This window comes from Triturus cristatus, chromosome 4_1 (genome assembly GCF_964204655.1).
Source record: "Triturus cristatus chromosome 4_1, aTriCri1.1, whole genome shotgun sequence".
In the NCBI taxonomy this organism is placed as follows: Eukaryota; Metazoa; Chordata; class Amphibia; order Caudata; family Salamandridae; genus Triturus; species Triturus cristatus.
In genome coordinates, this window is record NC_140585.1 from 560,937,981 (window position 1) to 560,959,390 (window position 21,410).

The 21,410-nt window shown below is 44.0% G+C and overlaps 1 protein-coding gene across 2 annotated transcripts in view; it reads right to left on the minus strand.

The window, feature by feature from the left end:
• SEMA3C (semaphorin 3C) overlaps positions 1–21,410 on the minus strand; it is a 590,590-nt gene that overhangs the window by 16,636 nt on the left and 552,544 nt on the right. For both annotated transcript variants that reach the window (XM_085652883.1, XM_085652882.1), the window contains 2 exons: positions 18,790–18,857; positions 10,852–10,982 (listed from right to left, as the gene is read on the minus strand). In XM_085652883.1, the coding sequence (XP_085509009.1) occupies positions 10,852–10,982; positions 18,790–18,857 (199 nt within the window). The remainder of the gene's footprint in view (positions 1–10,851; positions 10,983–18,789; positions 18,858–21,410) is intronic.

Below are 21,410 nucleotides of genomic sequence, written 5' to 3' on the forward strand. Positions count from 1 at the left end.
GTGTTAAATATGATAAAGATTGCTCTACACCTGTTTGGCCTATTTAATTTACCTGTCAGTCCCTTGTGAAGTGGTATCTCATATACCCAGGGCTGGTAAATTAAATGCTACTGCTGGGCTTGCAGCTCTGATTGCGCCACCCACCAAAGTAGCCTTTCAAACCTATCTCAGGCCTCTGCCATTGCAGGGCCTGTGCGTGCAGTGTGATTGTCGCTGGGACGTGGCCCCTCAAGTGTGTGCCATGTCCGTGACCCCCCTTTTACTGCATGTCTATCACCCCTAAGGTAGGTCCTAGCTAGCCCTATGGGCAGGGTGCACTGTAGGTAAAAGATAGGACATGTACCTTAAGTGTGTGACATGCCCTGGTAGTGACAAACATCCATTTTGGTTTCTCACTACTGTGGGGCTGCCCTCCCATGGGAATGCATTGGGGATTCCCTGATAAGTGTTTCAGTGGTAATCCCTGATATGAGAGGCACAGCCTGGTCAAGTTTGGTATGTTTGGAATAGTGATAATAAATGCTACGCAGTGGTGTGCGCAGATTTATTATAACTATTTTAGAAATGCCACTTTTAGAAGTTGGCATTTCTGTGTGCTATGTCTCTGCCTGCCTGATGTGAATTGCATGTCTGGCTTGTGAGTGACAAGGGCTGGTGAGGTGTGTGTGGCTCTGGAAGGGGCAGGGAGAGTCAGTGCTAGGCTGAATGGGACATCTACATTTTGAGTAGTGGGAGGGGAAGTCCCTGTTCCCTGAATAGGATTGTGCCTGCTATAGTGAATGCTGGCTCCGACCCCCTGTGGGGTGTCTGATTGCAGAGCCCTATCTCTGAAAGGAGGGTGTTAGCACTGTAAACGGAGTGCTCCAAAAAACCCCAGAGCCAGTTGCATCTGGTTCCCCCATGCCCTGCACTACAGACAAAGGAACCTGGGGTATAAATGTAGGGGCTGTGACCCCCTATGAGGGTTCTGTTCTGTGCTGTTCCTTGACCTTTGGGGGCTTGCTGCTGCTTGGGCCCAGGAGGAACCGCCATGGGGGCTTGCCTCCCTGTTGGAGGGCTCTGTGTGCTGGCCTCCCTGGGCCCAGCTATGCCCCCTGAACCTTAAGGACTGTTAATCCTGCCTGCTGGATTCCTTGTGGGACAACAAGCGCCTCGTGAGCGCTATTTTTAAATTTCCAGGGAGGAGAGGAGCATCTGTGGCTTGGCCTTGCAGCGCTGGGCTACGACAGCGTTGGGAGGGAATCCCGACGTGATGATTGCCCCGCCCTGCTGCTGGTTGTAGCAGAAGCCTGCCCTGCGTTGATGCCGCATTTGTGCTTGTTTGGAGCAGCGGATGCCCACCTCGCGTTTGCCCTTATTTTCACGTGTGCCCACCCCGCATCTGTGCTATTGTGAATGTGCGGGAGCCCACCCCACTCCTATGCGCTCTTAAAATGCGGATGCCCACCCCGCATAGCACCGAGAAGCAGAGAGAACCCGACGGCAGCCGCAATCGGCGGTGAAACAGGAAGTCAGGCATCCCGAAAGCCTGATCGTGGGTGGGTCGAAATGCGCGAACCGGAAGCAGGAAGTCTGGAGCCTCGCCGGCTCCACTTCGAAGTACAGGGTCCCAGGAGGGGGCCTGGTTGAAGTGAGGAGAGTGCGGCGGGCCCCGCGTGCAGCAACATTATGGCTAGATTCCAGGTGGGGCTCTCATGAGCAGAGAGAGCCCAGCGTGTTGCTGCCATGGAGAAGGAAAGACCCGAGCCCCGAGAGGAGGAGCGACCAGAGCCTCGAGAGGTTCCAATGCAGCTTTTCCTTCGCGTGTACTGGAGGAGCGAAGAGAGGAGACAGATGCCCCAGTAGGGAGCCCAGTGAGTGGAGCTGGCTGGGGGGTGCAAGATCGAGGCACAGTGCCCGTGTCTCTTCAGTGGATATTTCTTAGAGCTGCCCCGCCTGCTAGTGGGCAGCTGCACCGATGGGGGAAAAGTTGATTTAGAAGAGCCCCCTTTACTTGCCACACAGCTGCGCCGCCGTTGCGGGCAGCTGCACAGAGGGGCCCAATTATTGGTAGAAATCCCAGTGGGGGACTCAAGAGGCACATTGGTGCCCGGGCTCATTTTTCACACCTGCCCCGCCGGACAGTGGGCAGCTGCAATGTTGGGGCAAGTTTTATTTGTTAGAGTCCCAGAGTGGGGCTCCTGAGGCACAGTGAGTGCCAGTGCTTGTTTGCTTCATCAGCTGTGCCGCCGTAACGGGCAGCTGCAATGGTTGGGGGCCAGTTCTGTTGCCAGAAAGGGGTGAGTTGAACCCTATGCCCCCCCAGTGCATTTGCGCACCCAGGGCTTTGGGGCACCTCACTTTTCGCTGCATTGGCAGCCAGAGGACCAGTGGACGGTCCTGAAGGAGCACTGACATTTCTGTACATGGGGCAGTTGAGCCCCAGCATAAGGCCAGTTGGCCTGGGGTCATAGTTAGGATGGAGAAAAGGCGCATGGCGCTAAGGTGATGTGTGCACCTTGCAGTGGTGTTACTGTGGTGCACTACTGAGTTCCTGCCTAATATGTTTGATGTGTAATGTAATTTAGGCGTAATATGGTTTAGGCCTAATGTGATGCATAATTGCATAATGTGTTTTTATGCTTGTGATGCCTAGGACATAATGTGTTTATGTTTAGGATGTTTAGGTATACTGTGTTCATGCTGGTAAGGCCTAGTGCGTAATGTGTTTATGCTAATGAGGTTTGGGCCTAATGTGATTTATTGCCTAATGTCATGTTATGATATTTCAGAATGGGTTCTAATGTAAATGTGATAATGCTTAGGTCATTATGGTACCAGTAGTTGCTGGATGTGTTTTACATTTACTTACCTGTTCTGATGGTTCTGACCGTGGCCCGATTGGCCTGGTCCTGTATATAATCCCCTGTGAATAGTGCCTAGTGCCAGTTGGCACAGTGTAAGTTTGTGATTATTGGCACAGTGTAAATGTGTGATTATGTTTCTAATGTGTTTATGATTATACAACGGCTATTTTTTATATAACCTTGTTTGGAGTTCCTTTTGTGGTGTGCCTAGTTTGTTGCTACTTGCTACTGTGTGTGTGCGTTGCTCAAACGCTTTACACATTGCCTCTGGGATAAGCCTGACTGCTAGTGCCAAGTTACCAAGGGGGTGAGCAGGGGTTATCTTTAGCGTGTAATTCCCTTGCCCTGAAGAGAGTGGTGGTTTCTGCCTGGCTTAGGCGCAAGCCCTAGCTAACCAGAAATCCCATTTCTAACACAGTGGTTCAAATCGTCCAGGGTTCCCTCGGGGGAGGGGTAGATACAGGAGGTAACCAGAGGCTCACAACTCAAAATATGTGCCGCAGCAGCAATACATTACTGTCCATCCAAATACTTACTTTTATGACAAAATTATTTTTTTCTTTTTTCTATATGTAATCACCGGCTCACCAACGCACAAGGGCTATGGCCCACTCAGCACAGCAATTTGTCCATAGTAGCCCCTCCTGGCATACCCGATCACCAGTCACTCACTGCACATAGATGATGACCCGTTCGGCACAGTGATGATCAAAGCTCACTTCATGGCAGCCCCGCACAGCTCTCTTTACGGTGGCCCACTATTGGCATATGAGGGTGTGAAACTTTTTCCTGCATGTGGGCAACGACTAGATCAGTGCAGCTGCCATCTCTTCACACATCACTAAGGGAGTCCACTCTACAGTATTCCCCACAGGACCTCACTGCTTCCAACCTTCTCCTCTTCCTGACAGGGCACACTGGTCTTGGTATGCAGGAAGGCACTGGTGCTCCAGGCATGTGATCTCGGAAGCCCTGCTGGATGACCCTTCACCCAGCTGGGAGAATAGCAGGCATTGGCTCCTAGTGCTGGCCACAGGCAGAAGTCTTGCAGAGCCTCTACTCCTCTCACAGCCTGACTTGCTATGTGAAGTTGCTATTTTTTGGAGTCTCAAGCTCCCCTTCTTATAGTACATTTCCAGATACGAAATGTGTTTAGAGCGTGAGTCTTTGACATTTATGTTGGGGGTCTGCTTACTTTTGAAGTGCCCACTCCTCTTTCCTCCCTTCCTCCAAAAAGACGTTTGTCACAGCAGGGGCGACTCCAAAGCTGATAGCCCCACAACACAGGCCACGGGAGTGGCTAGAGTTCACAAGTGAATGTCAGCTACTGTGATATGTGTATCAAAAGGTTTCTTTTGATTCTCTTATCAGACCCATCTCCTTCCTAAGATGTGCCTAGGCCACTTCTTTGTGACCTCTCTCTAAATCGAAGAGCAACCTTTGAAGAGTGCCTAGGGGTCCTGGATATCCCTTCTCCAGTGTGTCTCAACCAGCCAGTGGTATAACGAACCTTGAGGGGCCCCTCTGCAAAATACAAGGAGGGAGCCTCCCATGCTGCGGACCCAGTCAAAAGCTCTTATGCCAGGGGATTGCATCCCATGCACAGTGCCAGAGGGGGGCTCTTGGAGCTTGAGGGCCCCTGCACTGCAGGGAATGAGGGGGCTATTGTTAAGCCACTGCCCCCGGCTTATAGGAATGCAGCAACACACACATCTGTCTTGGAGGATTCCTCTACCTCCTCATGTTTCACCATGCTGCACTGGGTCTCCCAACATGGAACCCAGAGTAGGCCATGTACTGTACCATTCAAAGGCACACATACAGCCAGCACATGTATTTACCATACAAGCACTGCATAGCACTACATCCTTCATGCATTGTACCACTCACAGTCACACATGCACCCAGCACATGCATATAACATACACGCACTGCACAGTACTGCATTAGCCCTGTGTTGTACCACTCACAAGCACACATACATCCAGCACATGTACACCACACATGCACCATGCAGCACTACACACCAAACCAACGTATGCTAAGGGTGAGTTTAGCGCACCGCAGCGTAACTTTAAATAAATGAGCCTGTAGGCCTCAATCCAGTGACACAGGTAAAAAGACCTGTATGAACATGCCTGCCCTCTTTACCTTGAAAACAAATCACTACATGGCTGCCAGCACCATGTTCATGCTGCTTAACTCCTATTAAACATTTATTAAACAGAAAAACAAGCCTGACCTGCTATTTTTAACCTGCTGTTTCAATTAGTAAACAGACTAAGACCTTTATCTGTTTTGAATGGTCTGAGTAATTTAATTACTATATTGATGCAACCATTTCAAGGATATGAAAAATTTACAAAAATGCCTATCTAAAAGACACACAGCAAAACAAATTCAATACGTGTCAAAAAATCAACAAGAATTATAATAGAGTACATGTGACATACATGAAATGCGTGCAGAAGAAAAGTGCAAATGAAAACCAGTCAAATAATTAGACCGAAAACAACAACAACCGCATAAACAATTGGCTTGACATCACTTGATCCTTAATATTGCGGTTGTTGTACTACTGGGAATCTACTGGGACCTTTCCGTTACAAAAAACTCGATGGATGTCCCAAATGTAAAAAAGAAAAATACTCCATTTAACACCAAAACATTTTTTATTGTACCGCGAATGGTACGTCAAAATGTGTACATTTCTAAACACACTAATGTATTTTCAAGGGACAACCTAAAATTATAACCTTGTGAGTAAAAGAAGCTGCGATTACACAGCAGCAAAAATTGCTTATTAAGTGTTCCTACTTTTGTCTAATTCCTAGATGCCAGACCTCGTCTTGGATTTCTCTTGCCTTTTTTCTCACTCATCATGGAACAGTTGAAGGCTGCCTTGTGGCTTTGGCACGAGTTTCTTCCATAAACAGTTACTATATGTAGTGCTTTCATGGGCTTCAAACATTATATTGCATGCTCAGCTTAATACTGAGACAAGTCCCTCTAGCAAAATCTAATGTTTCATTTTCAGCAGCTTATCTGTTAACATAAGTTAACTATTCAAATGTATACGTAACCGTGCATTTACTTTTCCACTTTGTAGATACTGCTTTCTGGTGCATAGAGGCTGTATTCACAAATTCAAGCCCGTCTTTACACCTTCGCCTACAAGACGTGCCCCTGCTTAGCAGGCCTTCCTATACCACAAGCATGGCTGATGTCAGCATATTTTGAAAACAACTTCCCCTAAAGTAGGAACCACATTTTGTGAAAATGATGTTCCTGGCAAGTTTCTATGAACATGCCTGCCTTCTTTACCTTTAAAACAAATGTTCTATTCAGCAGCTGCACTGCTTGTTATTGTCCCACACTTCATTAACTGCGGCCTTTTGTCCTCCTCTTCTAACCTCTGCTGAACCTCACCCTCATATCAGGTAGTGACTTTGGCAATCCTTATGTTTAGGTATATTTAAATTACTCACTGTGAAATCGTGGATCTATCTTTAGATTCTGATAATAAAAACGTCCACATGCATAAATATCAGTGCCTTTCCACGAGATTATACATTTCCAGTTGTGTTTTGATTGGATGGAAGGGCCGTTTCTCCATGATGTTAGTCTCCTGCTTTGCCCATCAATCCAGTGGCGCAGGTTTGGCGTATACCTATCTTATCAAACTCTGGAATAGACTAGATATCAGGCCTTTCTAAATGCCACATTGAACATGAGATGCCTACCAAGGGCTAGCTGTTTCTACTTCTCTCTTAGGCATGGTTTACCCAGACCGGTGATCTCACAGAGCCAATGAGAGGCCACCTCTGACAGCCTTCAGTGATGTAGAATGTTATTGGTTGCTAATTTGCTATTCTACCTCTCCTCTCTCCTTGGGACCATTGTGTACATGGGTTGTTTACGGTGTATATTTCCAGACCATGAAGGGTGCTAACTTGGCCTGTCATTTGACTTTCCTTTTCTATGGCACTTCTTCATTACACCGAGGAAATGTTCAACTTTCCCTCGATGTTCATTAACGGGAGTCTGGTCCAAGACTATACTTGCAAGAGTACCCTGTGACATGGATATTGTGTCCTAAATATCATATATAAAAATAGCGCTATTTTAGTGTTAATAGTATAAGGTTTACACACACTGGCACAGTATTTTTGTAAACAATATTACGAGCCAGGTGTGTTAAGCATTTTTAATGTCACAAATGCTTCAATCGGGTATTGGCGACTCTAAAAATGCTTTTGTAGATGTAGTAATCCTGTTTTAGTTGTCAGAAATATTTTTTGAAATGTTTAAAATGGGATAGAGAATACATAAAGATTTGATATCTCCAAATAGGCATCGCTTCCAAATACCGAATCGGTATGCTATGCATCAATGTTTTGTGATCCAATAACAAAAAGTTTAAATGTTACCAGGACCAAAAAGGAGGTGCCAGCACATTCACAAGAGGAAAAGCACCCTCTTGGCACCCTTCCCCTTTGTAAATTAAAGAAAATATTGTTGGAGAATAAGCAGTGGCACATGGCACCACTACAAACTCTCCCCAAAAGAATAGCTTGTGTCTTTTAAATGCACTCCCAATTTCTTTACGTCACCATCCATTTGATGGCATCCAATCCTGGTGAGTCACAGCTTGTGACCTACCACATTAATATTCATGAGATAGGTCAATTTGCCTCTCACGACGTTTAGAACCTTACAAACCACCTCCTAGTAACCAGGTCAGTTTGCAAACTTGGGGGCAGATTTACAAGCCCCTTGCGCCACTTTTGAGTCATTTTTAACATGGGAAAAATGACGCAAAAGTGGTGCAAGGGGCTTGTAAACCTGCCCCTTAGTTCCTGGTTGCAAAACTTTGGTGGCAGTTTGTGACCATTATTTTGTGACAAGTTATGTGTACATCTGGTCCTTAGTAAGATGTTAATTCTGTAAATAATAGTCAGATAATCCTAAAGAAACTACAGTGTCCAGCAAAGTTCTGTGACAAGTGCATGGGTCTTATGTAATGCCGTACTGTTTTGTGTTGAATTTGTGCTGGTATTTTATCATCATGCATGCTTTCCCAAAAGGGAAAGGTATGTTCCCCACCTTGGTGAAGTTTACATGTTACCTATCCAAAGCTGACCCTATTTTATTTCTTATGGGATGTAAATTGGAAAGCTGTCTTTGTAATTAAAGCCTCCTGTCCAGCCTTGCCCATTTTGTGTGGTATATGGATTTGTGACATTCACCATCTTGTGTGTACATGGTAATATGATTTACACAGCAAGATGCAGTTCTAAAACTTCAAAATAGGTGGTTCAGAAACACTAAGCGCTTCTCTTCTTACTCTCATCAGGGAGCTGGTCGCACAGTGGAGTCTACAGACAGAGGTGTCACTTCTGTGCTCATGGCTTCACTTGTGCTGTTCTTTGCAGGTAAGATTCTAGTATGTAGAAGATAGTCACAAAACTGATCTACATGAACTAGAATCTGTGCTGGCAGTCCTGATCAGCAGGGTGAGCAATGTTTGAATTCTCACCATAAGATTCAGATGCTGAGTACATGGACCACACTGTGTGCCATCTAAATGAGGAAGCCAGCAATCAATATATACAGGTGTTTCTTGTATTTTTCAATCTGTGTAATCACAATCTTTCTAGTGGTCTGGGTTGCTGGGTCTATTTCTATGTTGGAAGTGATGAAGTGTGGCGTTAGACTGTTCATATGATAGTGCACATGTGAGTGTGCTATTATATTGTACTGATCTCAATGATTTTCCTGTTAGGGTCCGCTTTGCTGCAGGTGTGTTGGTATTTGATTTTAGTTTTGCACTCTTGCTGTCTCCTACAGATCTCCATACCTCATGTTCAAGACTGCAAACCCTCTGTGTGACCTTTCATGCTTTTACATTTCCGTTGGTAAGTGTGCTCATGCTAATACTGTGGTAGGAGCCATTGCTCACTTCTTTCTTGACAAATATGCAGAAGTTGAGTTTAGCAGGGACTTTGCCATCCTGTGACAAAAATGCCTACTTTTCAAAGCAAGTGCTCTTTGGTGACATATAGATTCCCAGTTCAGTCATCGATGGCGTCCATTGATTGAAGACAGTGTTTCTTGAAGTTGCCAAACCTACTTGGGTTAGAACTGAGACCTGCTATGATTTCAGTCAGAGGACAAGGGTGTCATGTAGACAAGGGCAGGTGGCCTGTCAGCCCATCAGGCCGATGTAGGCTTTGCCTCTATTCCCCTGAAGGAGGGCTGTCTCACATATTTAGAAATCCCTGCCTGTCACGGGGGGATCTATGGGCCTTAAGTGCAGCTGTCGCTGGAGCTGTCCTAGTGTAGGAGCCCATCCTTGGCTGAGTGGTCACTATGTGTGATGTGCTGCTCAACATAAGTAGGTTGTCCTGCGAGAACAAACTCCCAAAGTGGGACTTTGTTCTCGCAGTATTATAAAATAAAAACTTCCCCAAGGTGCAGGGATTGTTTTTTCCTGCACATTGGGGCCATTGTGTCGTTTCATGGTCTGGGTCCGCCATGTCTCACATTGCAGTCCTGGGTAGGGACAACAAACGTGAAGCAGGCGACCACCCCACACTACTAAGTGCAGGGGGACCGCCACTATGATCCGGCAACTCCATGGCGGATCAACTTCCATGTCAAGGGATTCTGTCGGTGGATCTGGCTGAGTGGTTTCTTCACTTCTAAACAGGGAGTGGCAACTGCGGGTGTAACAGAAAAACAGCACACCTGCCATTTTACGGTGGATGCAAATATCCATCAAACTCCAAGTGACAGCAAGAACGTGTTTCTGTAAATACTGGTGTGATGATGGCGCAAGTCACGCAATATACATTAGGAGCTGGTAATCAGTGGCTCTGTAGGGACGGTACTCCTTTTGGTCTGCTTTCCAAATAAAACTTTTTCATGCCAAGTTTTCCGGTGGACTTGAACTGCAAGTACTTGGCAGAAAACAGATGCACATCCTGAAAAGTGCGCTCTTCAAAGTATTTTTCCCTCCAGATTTTTCCCATCCCTCATTCGAGTTTGGACCGCAGACATGCTCCTGTCCGTGACCCATTGCAGTCTCGTGCTTTGTGAAGTTGCGCTTTCCTCTCACGTGCCAGCCTTAAGTCTTTTCTTAAACTTTTGAATGTACTGAAACCTGGATATTCTCCAAAAAGTGCAACGCATCATGGACCAGAGGCTGTTCGCCAAATGAAGTCTTAGCAAGAACGCACAAATGAACAAAACAAAAACACGGACAAGACAAACTCCGAATTACTTCATTTGCTGCGTCAGCACGTGATCTCAGCGTGGCCTCGCCCTGTTAATCAGGACGCATCGGGGCGGCAGATGTTTGCAATCAGCTGAAAGAAGGGAAGCGCGGCTCTTGTCCTGTCCCTGAATTAAACGGAGAGGCGTGGCCATTTACCATGAATCAGGGGTGAGGCCGGCTGCACTGGGCAGGTGGGGGGGATGAGGAGAAGACACAGGAAATGGCTGGTTCAGAGCTCAAGCAGAATCCACCATTGCAATCTGTCATAATTATTTTAGAGAGGGAGGTCTAAGAGCTGGGAGTGCGCACAAACCGCAGGCTGGAATAGACTAGTCGAGTTAAATTCATACTTGAGCACCCTCGGGAGGGGGCGGGGGCGTTTGGCATAAAGAGGAAAGGGCTGCGCTCCCTGGATGGCACTGCAGGCTTCCAAGCAGCTCCCAGCTCCTACGTCGCATCGGTTGCCTGTCTAGCACTCGTACACATCTGCTCCCAAGGTTATTCAGTGGTTACTGGTTATTCAATCCAATCTTTTTATACGATTGACCCCAATAAAAAGTCAAACTGAAAAGCTGAATATAAAAGTCGTCCAAGTTTGGTTTACCACGCTGCAGCGCAGTAACTGGACCCCCCTGCCGCAACCCCCCCCCCCCCCCACCTCCCCCGTTCTCACAGTAAAACGCGATTGTTTGAAGCATTAAACCCTCAAAAACTCACTGCCGTTACCTCTTTCCGCCGATCTTTGTCCTTCTGCAGCAGCCACTTGACGGTCGCCTGCGGGGACTTGGCGCTGCATTCCAGGAAGGTCGTGTTATTTTTCACTCCAAACTGGGAGCTCTCTTCTGTGTTTCTGTACGCTGCGAAATAAGGAAGCTGTGTTCAGTAACGCACAGGAGTTACGTCTCATTGTTACCAGAAGTCAGTGATGTCTGAACTCGCAGCAGATACTGAGTTGGTTTACAATAGCGAGTGAGCGCGCGCCTGAGCCCTAATCTCCAGCTCGGCTCGCGGCCCGGGCAGTTACCAGTCCTGAAAACAGCGGCCCCTTTGTTATTGAACCACGGCGCCCCTCTGGCAAGGTTATGTTCATACTAAGGTGCAACACATAAAAGAGGAAACGACATGCGATTCAGTCTTGTTACACAAAAGTATTAGCTTGCAGAGATAACGTGTGAACTACTTTGCAAATTCGCATTAATATAATCAATAACTTGCAACAGTGTATTATAAATTGAATGCGACTGCACCCTAGAAAGTGTCAAAGGTGACTATCAAGATGCCCAGAAGAGTGTTCAGAGAAAAATATGAAGAAACTTTTGTGGAAAAAAGGGTCTGGCATTTGCTCATACGCATGGCAATTAGAAAGTTGTACATGAAACCCAAAAGACAGCCTTGAGAGGGAATCTGGAATTCTGCAGAATGAAGTCGTATTTCTCAATTTAACAGTTCACTGCAAACTTCCATTGCTCAGTGGAACTGATAGTTTCCAACACAGTGTGTCAAAGGAAACACTAAAAAAACGCGGTGGAAATTGTGACTGAGTTTTAGGGTTTGCTGAGAAATTCCTATTTGTTAATATAATGCGAGCTAAATTATAACAAGAGTAGATTTCATGGCAATGAGTCAGAAGGTTAAAGTACAGCACTTTTGAGACAAAACATTCTTATCAGTCAAAAATGAATTACATGGTATAGGTACAAATATACATACTTCATAAACGCAACCCTGGCTCTGAAAACAGTTTGCCTTAATATAGGCAGCTACATTACCAAGCAACAGATGGCAATGCATTAATGTTTACCGTTCAATAGTAAACCCTTTCAAAACCCCAGCAAAGAGCATGAGTATGAAAGGCCAAGTCCTGAAATGCAAGATGGCGATCTAACCCAAGCCTAAATATGTGCAGGTACAGAGAGACCACGGGATCTGTGGTGAAGGAACGCAAAGACCTTGTGGAGAGTACATGAACCTAACGAGAGAGCTATGTCAAGGTGGTCATTTTTGGAGGAGTATGGTGCTAGTTACAACATTTAATTGTGGATACTTTGATGGTGATATAGGTGAAGGGTGTGGGCTTAGTCGCTGAAGGCCAACATAGTCGTGGCAACGCAGACACAAGAAACGCAGAGGTGGCAAACTGATCTCAACTGCAGAAACTCAGCTCGGCTGCCTGCGGAGTGAGTGCTAGCGCTTTGTGGAACCAGAACAACATAGTAAGCAGAGAGTGGAGTTCACCACCGATTGTAGTCCAAGTTTTTTACCGTGTAGGATCTTTGTGATGGTGTCCTTATCACAATCTTCTCACCTCTAAGAAAATGAAAGTTGGAAAGGAAGACAAAAAGAAAGATATACAACGTTTGCTCCAAAAGGTCACAGAAAGTGGATAAATAGTTGTGAAAGCCAGTTCATAGTTTAATCTCATGCTTGGGTTCTTAAGTTTAGAATTTGCAGATCTGGTAAAGAAATGGCGCAGAACCAATCTCTTGGGAGAAACTCATCTTGAGCACTGATTTTGCAACTGAGGGCCAATAAAAATTCTAGGTTTGAAGATGGAAAGCTCACTTGATGATGTTTTTGTGATGGTCAGGCTTTTAAGGCAGCCTAAGGGCCAGATGTACAATCCATTTTTGAATGCGCAAACGGGTTTGTAAACCGGTTTGCGCATGCAATAACATATTGGGCCATGTACAGAGCCTATTTAGCGAGTTGCAATTTTTTATACTCTCTAAATAGGTATTGTGACTTGCTATTTGGAAGGGGCGGTTCCTTCCTAATAGCGAGTCTCAAAACAATGTACTAATGTTTTGCAACCGCAATTCCACTTGCAAAACACTCGCAATTACCACCTACTTCAAGTAGGTGGTAATGCATTTGCAAATGGGAAGGGGTCCCCAGGAGACCCCTTCCTCTTTGCAAATGCATACGAAATAAAATGCCTACCCCTAAAAAATGAAACGAAAACGTTTCATTTTTTTTTTAAATGCATCCCGTTTTCCTTTAAGGAAAACGGGCTGTATTTTTTTTTAAAAAAAGCTGCTTTATTAAAAACCAGTCCCAGACATGGTAGTCTGCTGAGCCCAGCAGGCCACCATCCCTGGGAGGGCTGGCATTCACAATGAGCTCGCAAATTATGAGAGGCTCATTATTAATAATGAGCCTCGCAATTTGCAACCCCATTGGGAATCGCAAAACAGTATAAACACACTATTGTACATTTAGCCCCTCGCAATTTGCGACTCGCGATGTGTCGCAAATTGCGAGGCGCTAAATGAAAGGGTCGTACACCTGGCCCTAAGTCTTTTACGCCCCTCTTTCCTCTTCCTCTATCACTTTCAGGTACGTCTCAACTTCTCTTATTCTTTCTCAATCACTCTTTCTTTTTCTATGCCTGATACACTATTTTCAAGATCCGCAGTGTTATGAAAAGCCATTTTAATGCTACAGGCAGCTAGCATCACAGCTTTGAACTGACATACAATGGATTACCACAGTACAATGGGTCAATCACCACAGCTGCCACATAAAACTGTCTGAACTTTCTACTGCCCCAGAGCAGGAAACTAGAAAGAGAACATTTGAACCTTAAAATATTTTGATTGTCTACTGAGTGCAAAGCAACAGAATACACTAACATGCTATGATTTAGTATTGGATGTCAGTCACATCAGAACGTGTGTTTGAACTGACCCTTTGTCTTCCCAGATTCCTGTGCTTTTCTCAGTATTCTGTGCTCATATCCTGCCAGAGGTTGCAGGCCAGCACATAGGTGGAGGTTTGCAACACAAGTGCATTCTGTAATCTACAGTGAGGGATGGACAGAGTCAGCAGTGAAGATGCTGCAGGCCGGAGGTCGATAGCAGGTGAATGCCACAGTTCTAACATACTTGGATAAAGCTGCCCCTTCCTGCTTCACTGGCACTTCAGATGCTCTTGCAGTGCTTTGAGGTTTAGAGCGGCATAACAGCATGCTCATTTGGTTATTCATAGCAGGGGTTTGCTGTCTCACGGCTCTGAGGAGAGCTCCTCTTCTCAAGCCAGCGATACATAACAGTGGTAGTGTCCATGCCCTTTCATAATTTTCTTGCACTTGTGTTCCTTTTTCTTTCCTTGCAACTTAACTGTAAGTTTATGCCTCTGCAGAAAGGTTTAATCACAAATCACGTATAGACCAGTCAGTTCCCAGCAGCCTGGAGCATCCCAGCACCTGTCTCGGTTTGTGGCAGGGGGGTGTTCACCAATAGGCTGGGAGCTCAGGATATTTGAGATGAGCTGGATTGATGTTGTTGGGAACTGATTATGATACCCTAGTTTCGGGGTTTCCCCACCTTTTCCCCATCTCAGCACCACCTGCCCAGCCAGTAGGAATTTCTTGCAGATGTAACCTCATTACCTTTCTTTCACCTATGGCCGCATTATAATCCTAATGGTGTCCGGGTACACTGGGCAGCTCAGGGAGCAACAGTCCATGGTGATTTAGCTGTATCTAATCTTAAAGAATCTCCAGAAATGAACATTCAATGAGCAGTGTGTTTCTCCCCACGACTCTTCAGTGCTTTAGGGTTTCTTCGTCCATTATCATGTTTGACTTTTCTTGCTGAGTACTCTGTTTTCTTTATAAGAAGAAATGTTTATATATTGCAATCCAGAAAAGTTGTGAAATCTTACAGATTGGAGGAAAGAAAAGAGAAAAAGAAAAGTGCCCAAAGCCCCAAAGCAAAGGGTTATGTCTACATTGTCAGACGACCACCACCAACTTCCAACCGGTCTCACCACTGATCCAGGGCATATTTGGCTCCCATGTATACCTGCTTGTCCTGACTTAAGTGATGTTAGTGACACTTGCATTGTGGTCACTTTTAAGTTTTTGATTTTTGAGTCCTCCTTTTTTAGGAGTTATGGAAACAGCCACCACTGTACAGCATGCCTGAATGTTTTTTCATTCCCCACTATATTTTCCTAATTTACAGGATTTCAGCTAGCCCCCATCCACATTCTGGATTTGTCTCCACCAGGCCAGAGATATTGATTGGACACTTATTATTAGGAAACAGTCTGAACACCGCGGTCTTAACCACGAGTGTTCCAACTCAGCAAGCTAAAGCACGCTTGTGTTAGAAGCATATGCCTCAACCAAGCATATATGTGGTTAAGGCAATGCGCGGTCTAGCTCCTGGCTGCTAGTGACGGAAGCAGGAAGACCTTGCAGGAAAAGAGCCACAATGAGGCAAGTGGGGCTGGGCTGTAGTTTTCCGGGCTGGGGGTAGTTTTCTGGGCTGGCGGGGTTGGGGTTGTTTTCTGGGCTGAGGGGTCAGGGTAAGTTTCTGGGCTGGGAGGCAAGGGGTAGTTTTCTGGGCTGGGGTGGATCGGGGTAGTTTTGTGGTCTGGGGGTCAGTGGTAGTTTTGTGGTCTGGGGGTGTGTTGAGGTAGTATTGCGGCGTGGGGGTGGGTTGGGGTAGTTTTGTGGGCTGTGGGTACATCAGGGGTAGTCTTCTAGGCTGTGGGGTCCGGTGTAATTTTCTGAGCTGAGGGGTCGGGGTAGTTTTGTGGGCTTGGGGTGGGTCGGGGGTATTTTTCTGGGCTTGGGGGGTAGTGTTCTATGCTTGGGGTTTGGGGCTAGTTTTCAGGGCTGGAGGTATGGAGCTAGTTTTCAGGTCTGGTGGGTCGGGTAGTTTTCAGGGCTGGGGGGTCAGGGATAGTTTTCAGGGCTGGGGGGGTCAGAATAGTTTTTAGGGCTATGGGAGGGTCGGGTAGTTTTTTAAAATTATGGGTTAGGGTATTAGGCTCTAGGGCAGGGAAGGGTAATGGATAGTTGGGGTGTTTTTATGGCTTAGGGGAGGGCAGGGTAGTTTTTAGGGGTTGGGGTAGTTTTTAAAAGAAAGGGATTTGCCTAAAGGCCGTGGAAAGGGTTTGGGTAGTTTTAGGGACAGAGCAAGTGGGTGGGGGGGGGGGGGTCGAGGTAGTGTTTAAGGGTTAGGTACTGCGTGGAGGCTGGGAGGGGTAGGTGTATTTGGACCTCAGGGCGGGGAGTGGAGCGGGGGCAAATATTGTGGCTTAGGGCAAGGGAAGGGGAGTCGTGACCTTTACCAATCATGCCTTTATCACAAAATTACGTGGTAAAGGCATGAGTGGTTAGGGTGCAGTCATGGTTTAGGCTGCGTGGTAGAGGCACGCATGGTTTATCCAGTCGTGCCTACGTCATACAACCCTTATCATTTAAATGTTTTCTTCACTCCCAGTTTTCTGCTGCCCCTCGTGCATCATTTGTCTATGTGGATGCTTCAATATCTTCCCTGTTTGACCTCTTTGATCATGTGCTGATTCCTTGGTAGTTTCCTTTCAAATGATCCCTGTATAACTTATCCTTTCCACACTGCCCAGTGGGAAATTGCTCAACAAACACCTCACTCACAACTCTGGTGTTTGTGTTTTGAACTCTGATCTTAGCATGCCATCTCCATATCTAGCCTTTATACTTCATCTCTAACTCTGGGCTCATTCCTCACCCTGGCTTTAGTGTCAGTTTCCTGTTTTTGGCCTTAGTGCTCTTCTACTGGCCTCAGAATTCTCTACTAAGAATCTTCCCTCCAATCAAACAACCAAAGCCCTTCCATGATGTGAATTCCATTTATATGTACCAACGTTTCTGCTAATCTTTTAACCTCACCATAACCCCAACATATTCCCTATGTGGTACTATGTCAGGGTCTAATATTTAGGTATCTGTAGTCTGTTTGGGAAATGCCTCAATGTGCAGCCAATGGGATATTGCCAAATGACATCATAGTAACTCAGAATTGTGAAATATAGTTTTCACCCTGAGTGGCAATTCTTCCGGACTTATGAATTTTAATTTTTTAACATTGGTTCACAGATTACCTATTGAAGGGTAGCTTGTAAGGCATATTACTTTGTAATTGAAACATGGAAATTGCAAGGAGTTTTTGCACACAAGTCTCTTAAAGAGACAGAGGCCAAATGAAAGTGTGATTTCAGTGTTCATTTAGATCTAAAACAAGTGAAACAAGACAAAACTACATGAGTAACACACTCAGCAAGCAGAGCTGCTGCCAAAGTTGTGTGCCATTTCCTTACATGTTCTTGCGCCGTATTTAAATGTTCAGAGAAGATTGAAGAAATGAAAAATCTGCTGCTTACAAGATTCTATCTAACATTTCATTTCATGGGCGTTCTGCTTTACTATCAATGTCAGCCAGTTAAAGGCTGAATGCTTACTATAAGCCTAAAATTGAATTATGAATATCTGGGGAAATTACATGTTTGCCAAACCCCCAGATGTAACATGAAGAATGTGACTTAGGTATAACATTTGTTGGATACAACCCAGAAAAACATCATTTTTTTTGAGGGACAAAATTCCAGAAACGAAGTTAACAAGTTTTCTTCATTTCATAATTATGTGTTGCCAACTTTTTATTGGAATTCAGAAATTATTCTTAACAATTGATGTAATTGCAAGCTCCAGTTATGATTAAAAACACGAATACTTGAAACTATGTTGTCACATTTAACACTTTTTGGAGCCATTTATATTTTCTTTATGCATCTAATAGCTATGACTGGTTGAAAAAGATCTGGGATTCATTGCAAAAATATAGAGAATCAAGCTTTAATTAGTCCCAGCAATTTACACAGGCTGTTGGAGCTTTAAAAAAGTAGGAATTAGTTAGTAAACGTCACAGATATTATTAACAAATATTATTCAAACACAAATTCATTGTCTTTACCAAGTAGTAGAAATTGAGTTTAAATATCTTAATATTTTAATAGAAATGAAATGTTCCTTTTTACTGTATTATGGTTTGGTGCTCTATGTTAGTTTTAGTAATGTATTTTATTATATATCTATGTGTGTGTGTGTGTGCAACGTTTTGAGAGACAAGAAATGCGATGTACATATTAAACTTTATACACACAGTTTTAGCAGTGAGGATAATGTATGAATTAGTGTCATGATTAATTAATATTTCCAAATTTTATTCTATTCATTTGAACATCACTGGAGGTGACATGCGATATGACCTGATTTTAAATATCTTGTCTGAGCTATTAGTATTGGATGAATTATATTTGTATGTTCAAGCTGATTGTATTCTGATTTGAAATGCTGTGTTTTAATGTAACTTGTATGGAATTTTCCTGAATAAAATTGATGGAATAACTTTGGATCTTACACTTATTCTCTTGGTTTGAGAAGAATCCACCCATTTTGTAAAGGTAAAACAAATGTTGATCAACTTTTTTTTAAAACAACAGAAACAAAATGCCAGAGGGGTGTTGCATTAACTAACTGCAAAACCTTTCTAATTTATACTTGCCATCCAAAATGGCTAATAAGTGTACCATGCAGCTCATTAAGTAAATTGTGCAGGGCACTGACAGTGATGTCATCATTTTTCTGGTTTGACCTAAAAAGAATTTATCAAATATGGATGGTAGCTATCAAGTCGATCTTGCTATAAAATGCATATAACATTGTCCTAGAAAATCAAATCCAATGTGAAGCAGATCATTCAAAGTATTGTTTTCATAAGCAGTGGTTAGATGTGGGTTACTGGAAGACAAGTCTAAATTATATATTTTCAATACAAATCACATTCATGCCACTGGTTGTAACGTGTTGTGCTTTGAATCTCTGTGCCTTACCTTTCAGGTTAAATCCTCTGCATTGTGTCATAGGATTACCATGTCTCACATCCTGCCGACGACTCCGTCTAAAATAATTGAAACAAGCAAAAAAATTGATTATATTTTCCCAGTGACATACTTATTACAGCAATATTAAGCACTGTGGAGGCATATTTTATATATAAAATAATTTTAATTTGTACACAATATAGACTAAACTAAACAAACTTTACATGTAGTTCAGTGTCTATTGCAGACATACAGCATAATGTGTGCTTTTAGAAATAGATATCACACATAATATTTTAAATTAATCATACTTATGTGCATGTCAGTCCTATATTTAATACTATGAAAAACCACATTTCCCTCAGAACAATAGCCAGCAGGCCTCCTGTCATGTGCCTGAATAAACAATACAATATATTATCTCAACTAAGAAGTAGATAGTCATATTTCTGGACAAGTTATGATGCTAAAGGTCTAGATTTCTATATTATTCTAAAGCAACACAACACCATTGTAACAAGATACAAATGAATTAAAGACTCATTTTATTTTTATACTATCTACTCTAAACAAATATTCTGTTGAAGAGCAAAAAAACGATGGCTTTAGGCCCAGATCTCTGTACTGTGGAGAATGTATGACATTGTTCTGCATTCTGTCCATCAACTGTTGCTCTTGCATGTGTCACCCCGAGTGGGAGGGTATGCCCAGACGTGGGTCCTGTGCTCTCCATGCCACTGGAATCAAGCTATCCGGGCTGAAGAGCGGTGAAACCCTGAAACCGGTCCTACGATGCTTGTTTCCAGTCCAGGGAGGACCTGGCTTGGCAGTTCGGGCTGGACTGTTCCCATGAGGCACAGGTTCAAGACAGATTTGCATATGGCTGGGTTCAAACTGGAACGGCATGGTGAGCAAAAAAACGATGGATTTAGACCCAGATCTCTGTACTGGGGTGAATGTATGACATTGTTCTGCATTCTATCACCAACTGTTGTTCTTGCATGTGTCACCCCGAGTGGGAAGGGTATGCCCAGACGTGGGTCCCGTGCTCTCCATGCCACTGGAATCAAGCTATCCTGGCTGAAGAGGGCTGAAACCCCGAAACCGGTCCTAGGATGCTTGGTTCCAGTCCAGGAAGGACCTGGCTTGGCAGTTCGGGCTGGACTGTTCCCATGAGGCACAGGGTCAAGACTGATTTGCATATGGCTGGGTTCAAACTGGAACGGCATGGTGAGCAAAAAAACGATGGATTTAGGCTCAGATCTCTGTACTGGGGTGAATGTATGACATTGTTCTGCATTCTGTCCATCAACTGTTGTTCTTGCATAGTTTCAACACAGCATGTGAATCTACTTGTTATGTTTCTTTCCCTCCAAATAAAGACACAATGCTCTAGATGTACACTTAACCTGTATTCTAGATTCTTGTGCTTAAAATAGGCAGAATCTGTGAACTTGTTCCACTGTTTCATGGAGGCTGAATCATAGCATAATGTCAGTTAAAGTAATGGCAAAATCACTAGGTGTAGCGTTTTGTTACAGGAAGCGTTTGGTAACAGTTTGGTGACATTCAGGTTGTTGTCCCCAGCTATTCTAGAAAGGAAGATTATTCTCATAATGAGGCAAGATCCTGGCCTACAAGAATGTGGAAGATAGAAGTAGGGGCAATTTCCTGAACAAACTACTCTAGCATAATTAAGCTGTACTGTTAAAGAAGAGTGTTATAAAGAGGAGGCGAGAAGACAAAATCTTTACTGTAAGTGGTCTACTTAAAAGGAATAAACAGCAACATATTCCATAGTAAATAATTTTGACAAAGGGCCAGTATTTTCATTAAACCTACATATGTATGTGTATTTACTTTGTGGTGAGAAAAAGATGTGTTATCAGTAAAATAAATTATTTGAATGGATGATAGTGAATAGTACTCAACATTTTTATAACAAGCTAGGGCACTCTAACCAAAACACCATAAACCAGCAAATTAAAATGTTTTTGCGTCAACAAGGTAAATAAATCAAGAAACACATACTGGGTCTAGTCTAGTCTCACAAAATAATTAGTTTATCCCCACCACCATAATCTAATAGGAATACATATGGAAAATTGTATTCATCAACAAAATGCCAGCGCTTAACAGAGTTCAACCAAGCAGTGGCAATCTACAAAAACAAATGAAAACCAATTTCTGAAGCTGGCTGACTCAAAGTCTACTCTTTTTATTTACTTCTTACTGACTTTATCAAAGGATGTCTGTAGACAGATTTAAAAATTAAGAAACCTATGTTTATACTTGGTCATCTTGCCTGTGCAATATTCAAACAGAGGATGAAAAAGGTTTGCTCTGATTCTCAATGCTCAACCGCATCTTCATATGCATGTGCCTACCTTATGCTGCACACACTGAAGCAGCTTCTGTGCAGAATATGGACATAAAGGGAGGGGGTTTTATTCACAAAAGGATGCTAGTTGCTATATGACCCTTGGCACAGATGTTCTCTGTGAAGGAAAAGTGCCACACTGAGAGAAAGGAAGAAAGGAAGAATGGCTCACTTGAGACCACTTTCAGCACTGATGGAGGTCAGTACCTCACTGCCGGTGCGTGCTCACAAAGAGCGTTAATAAATGAAT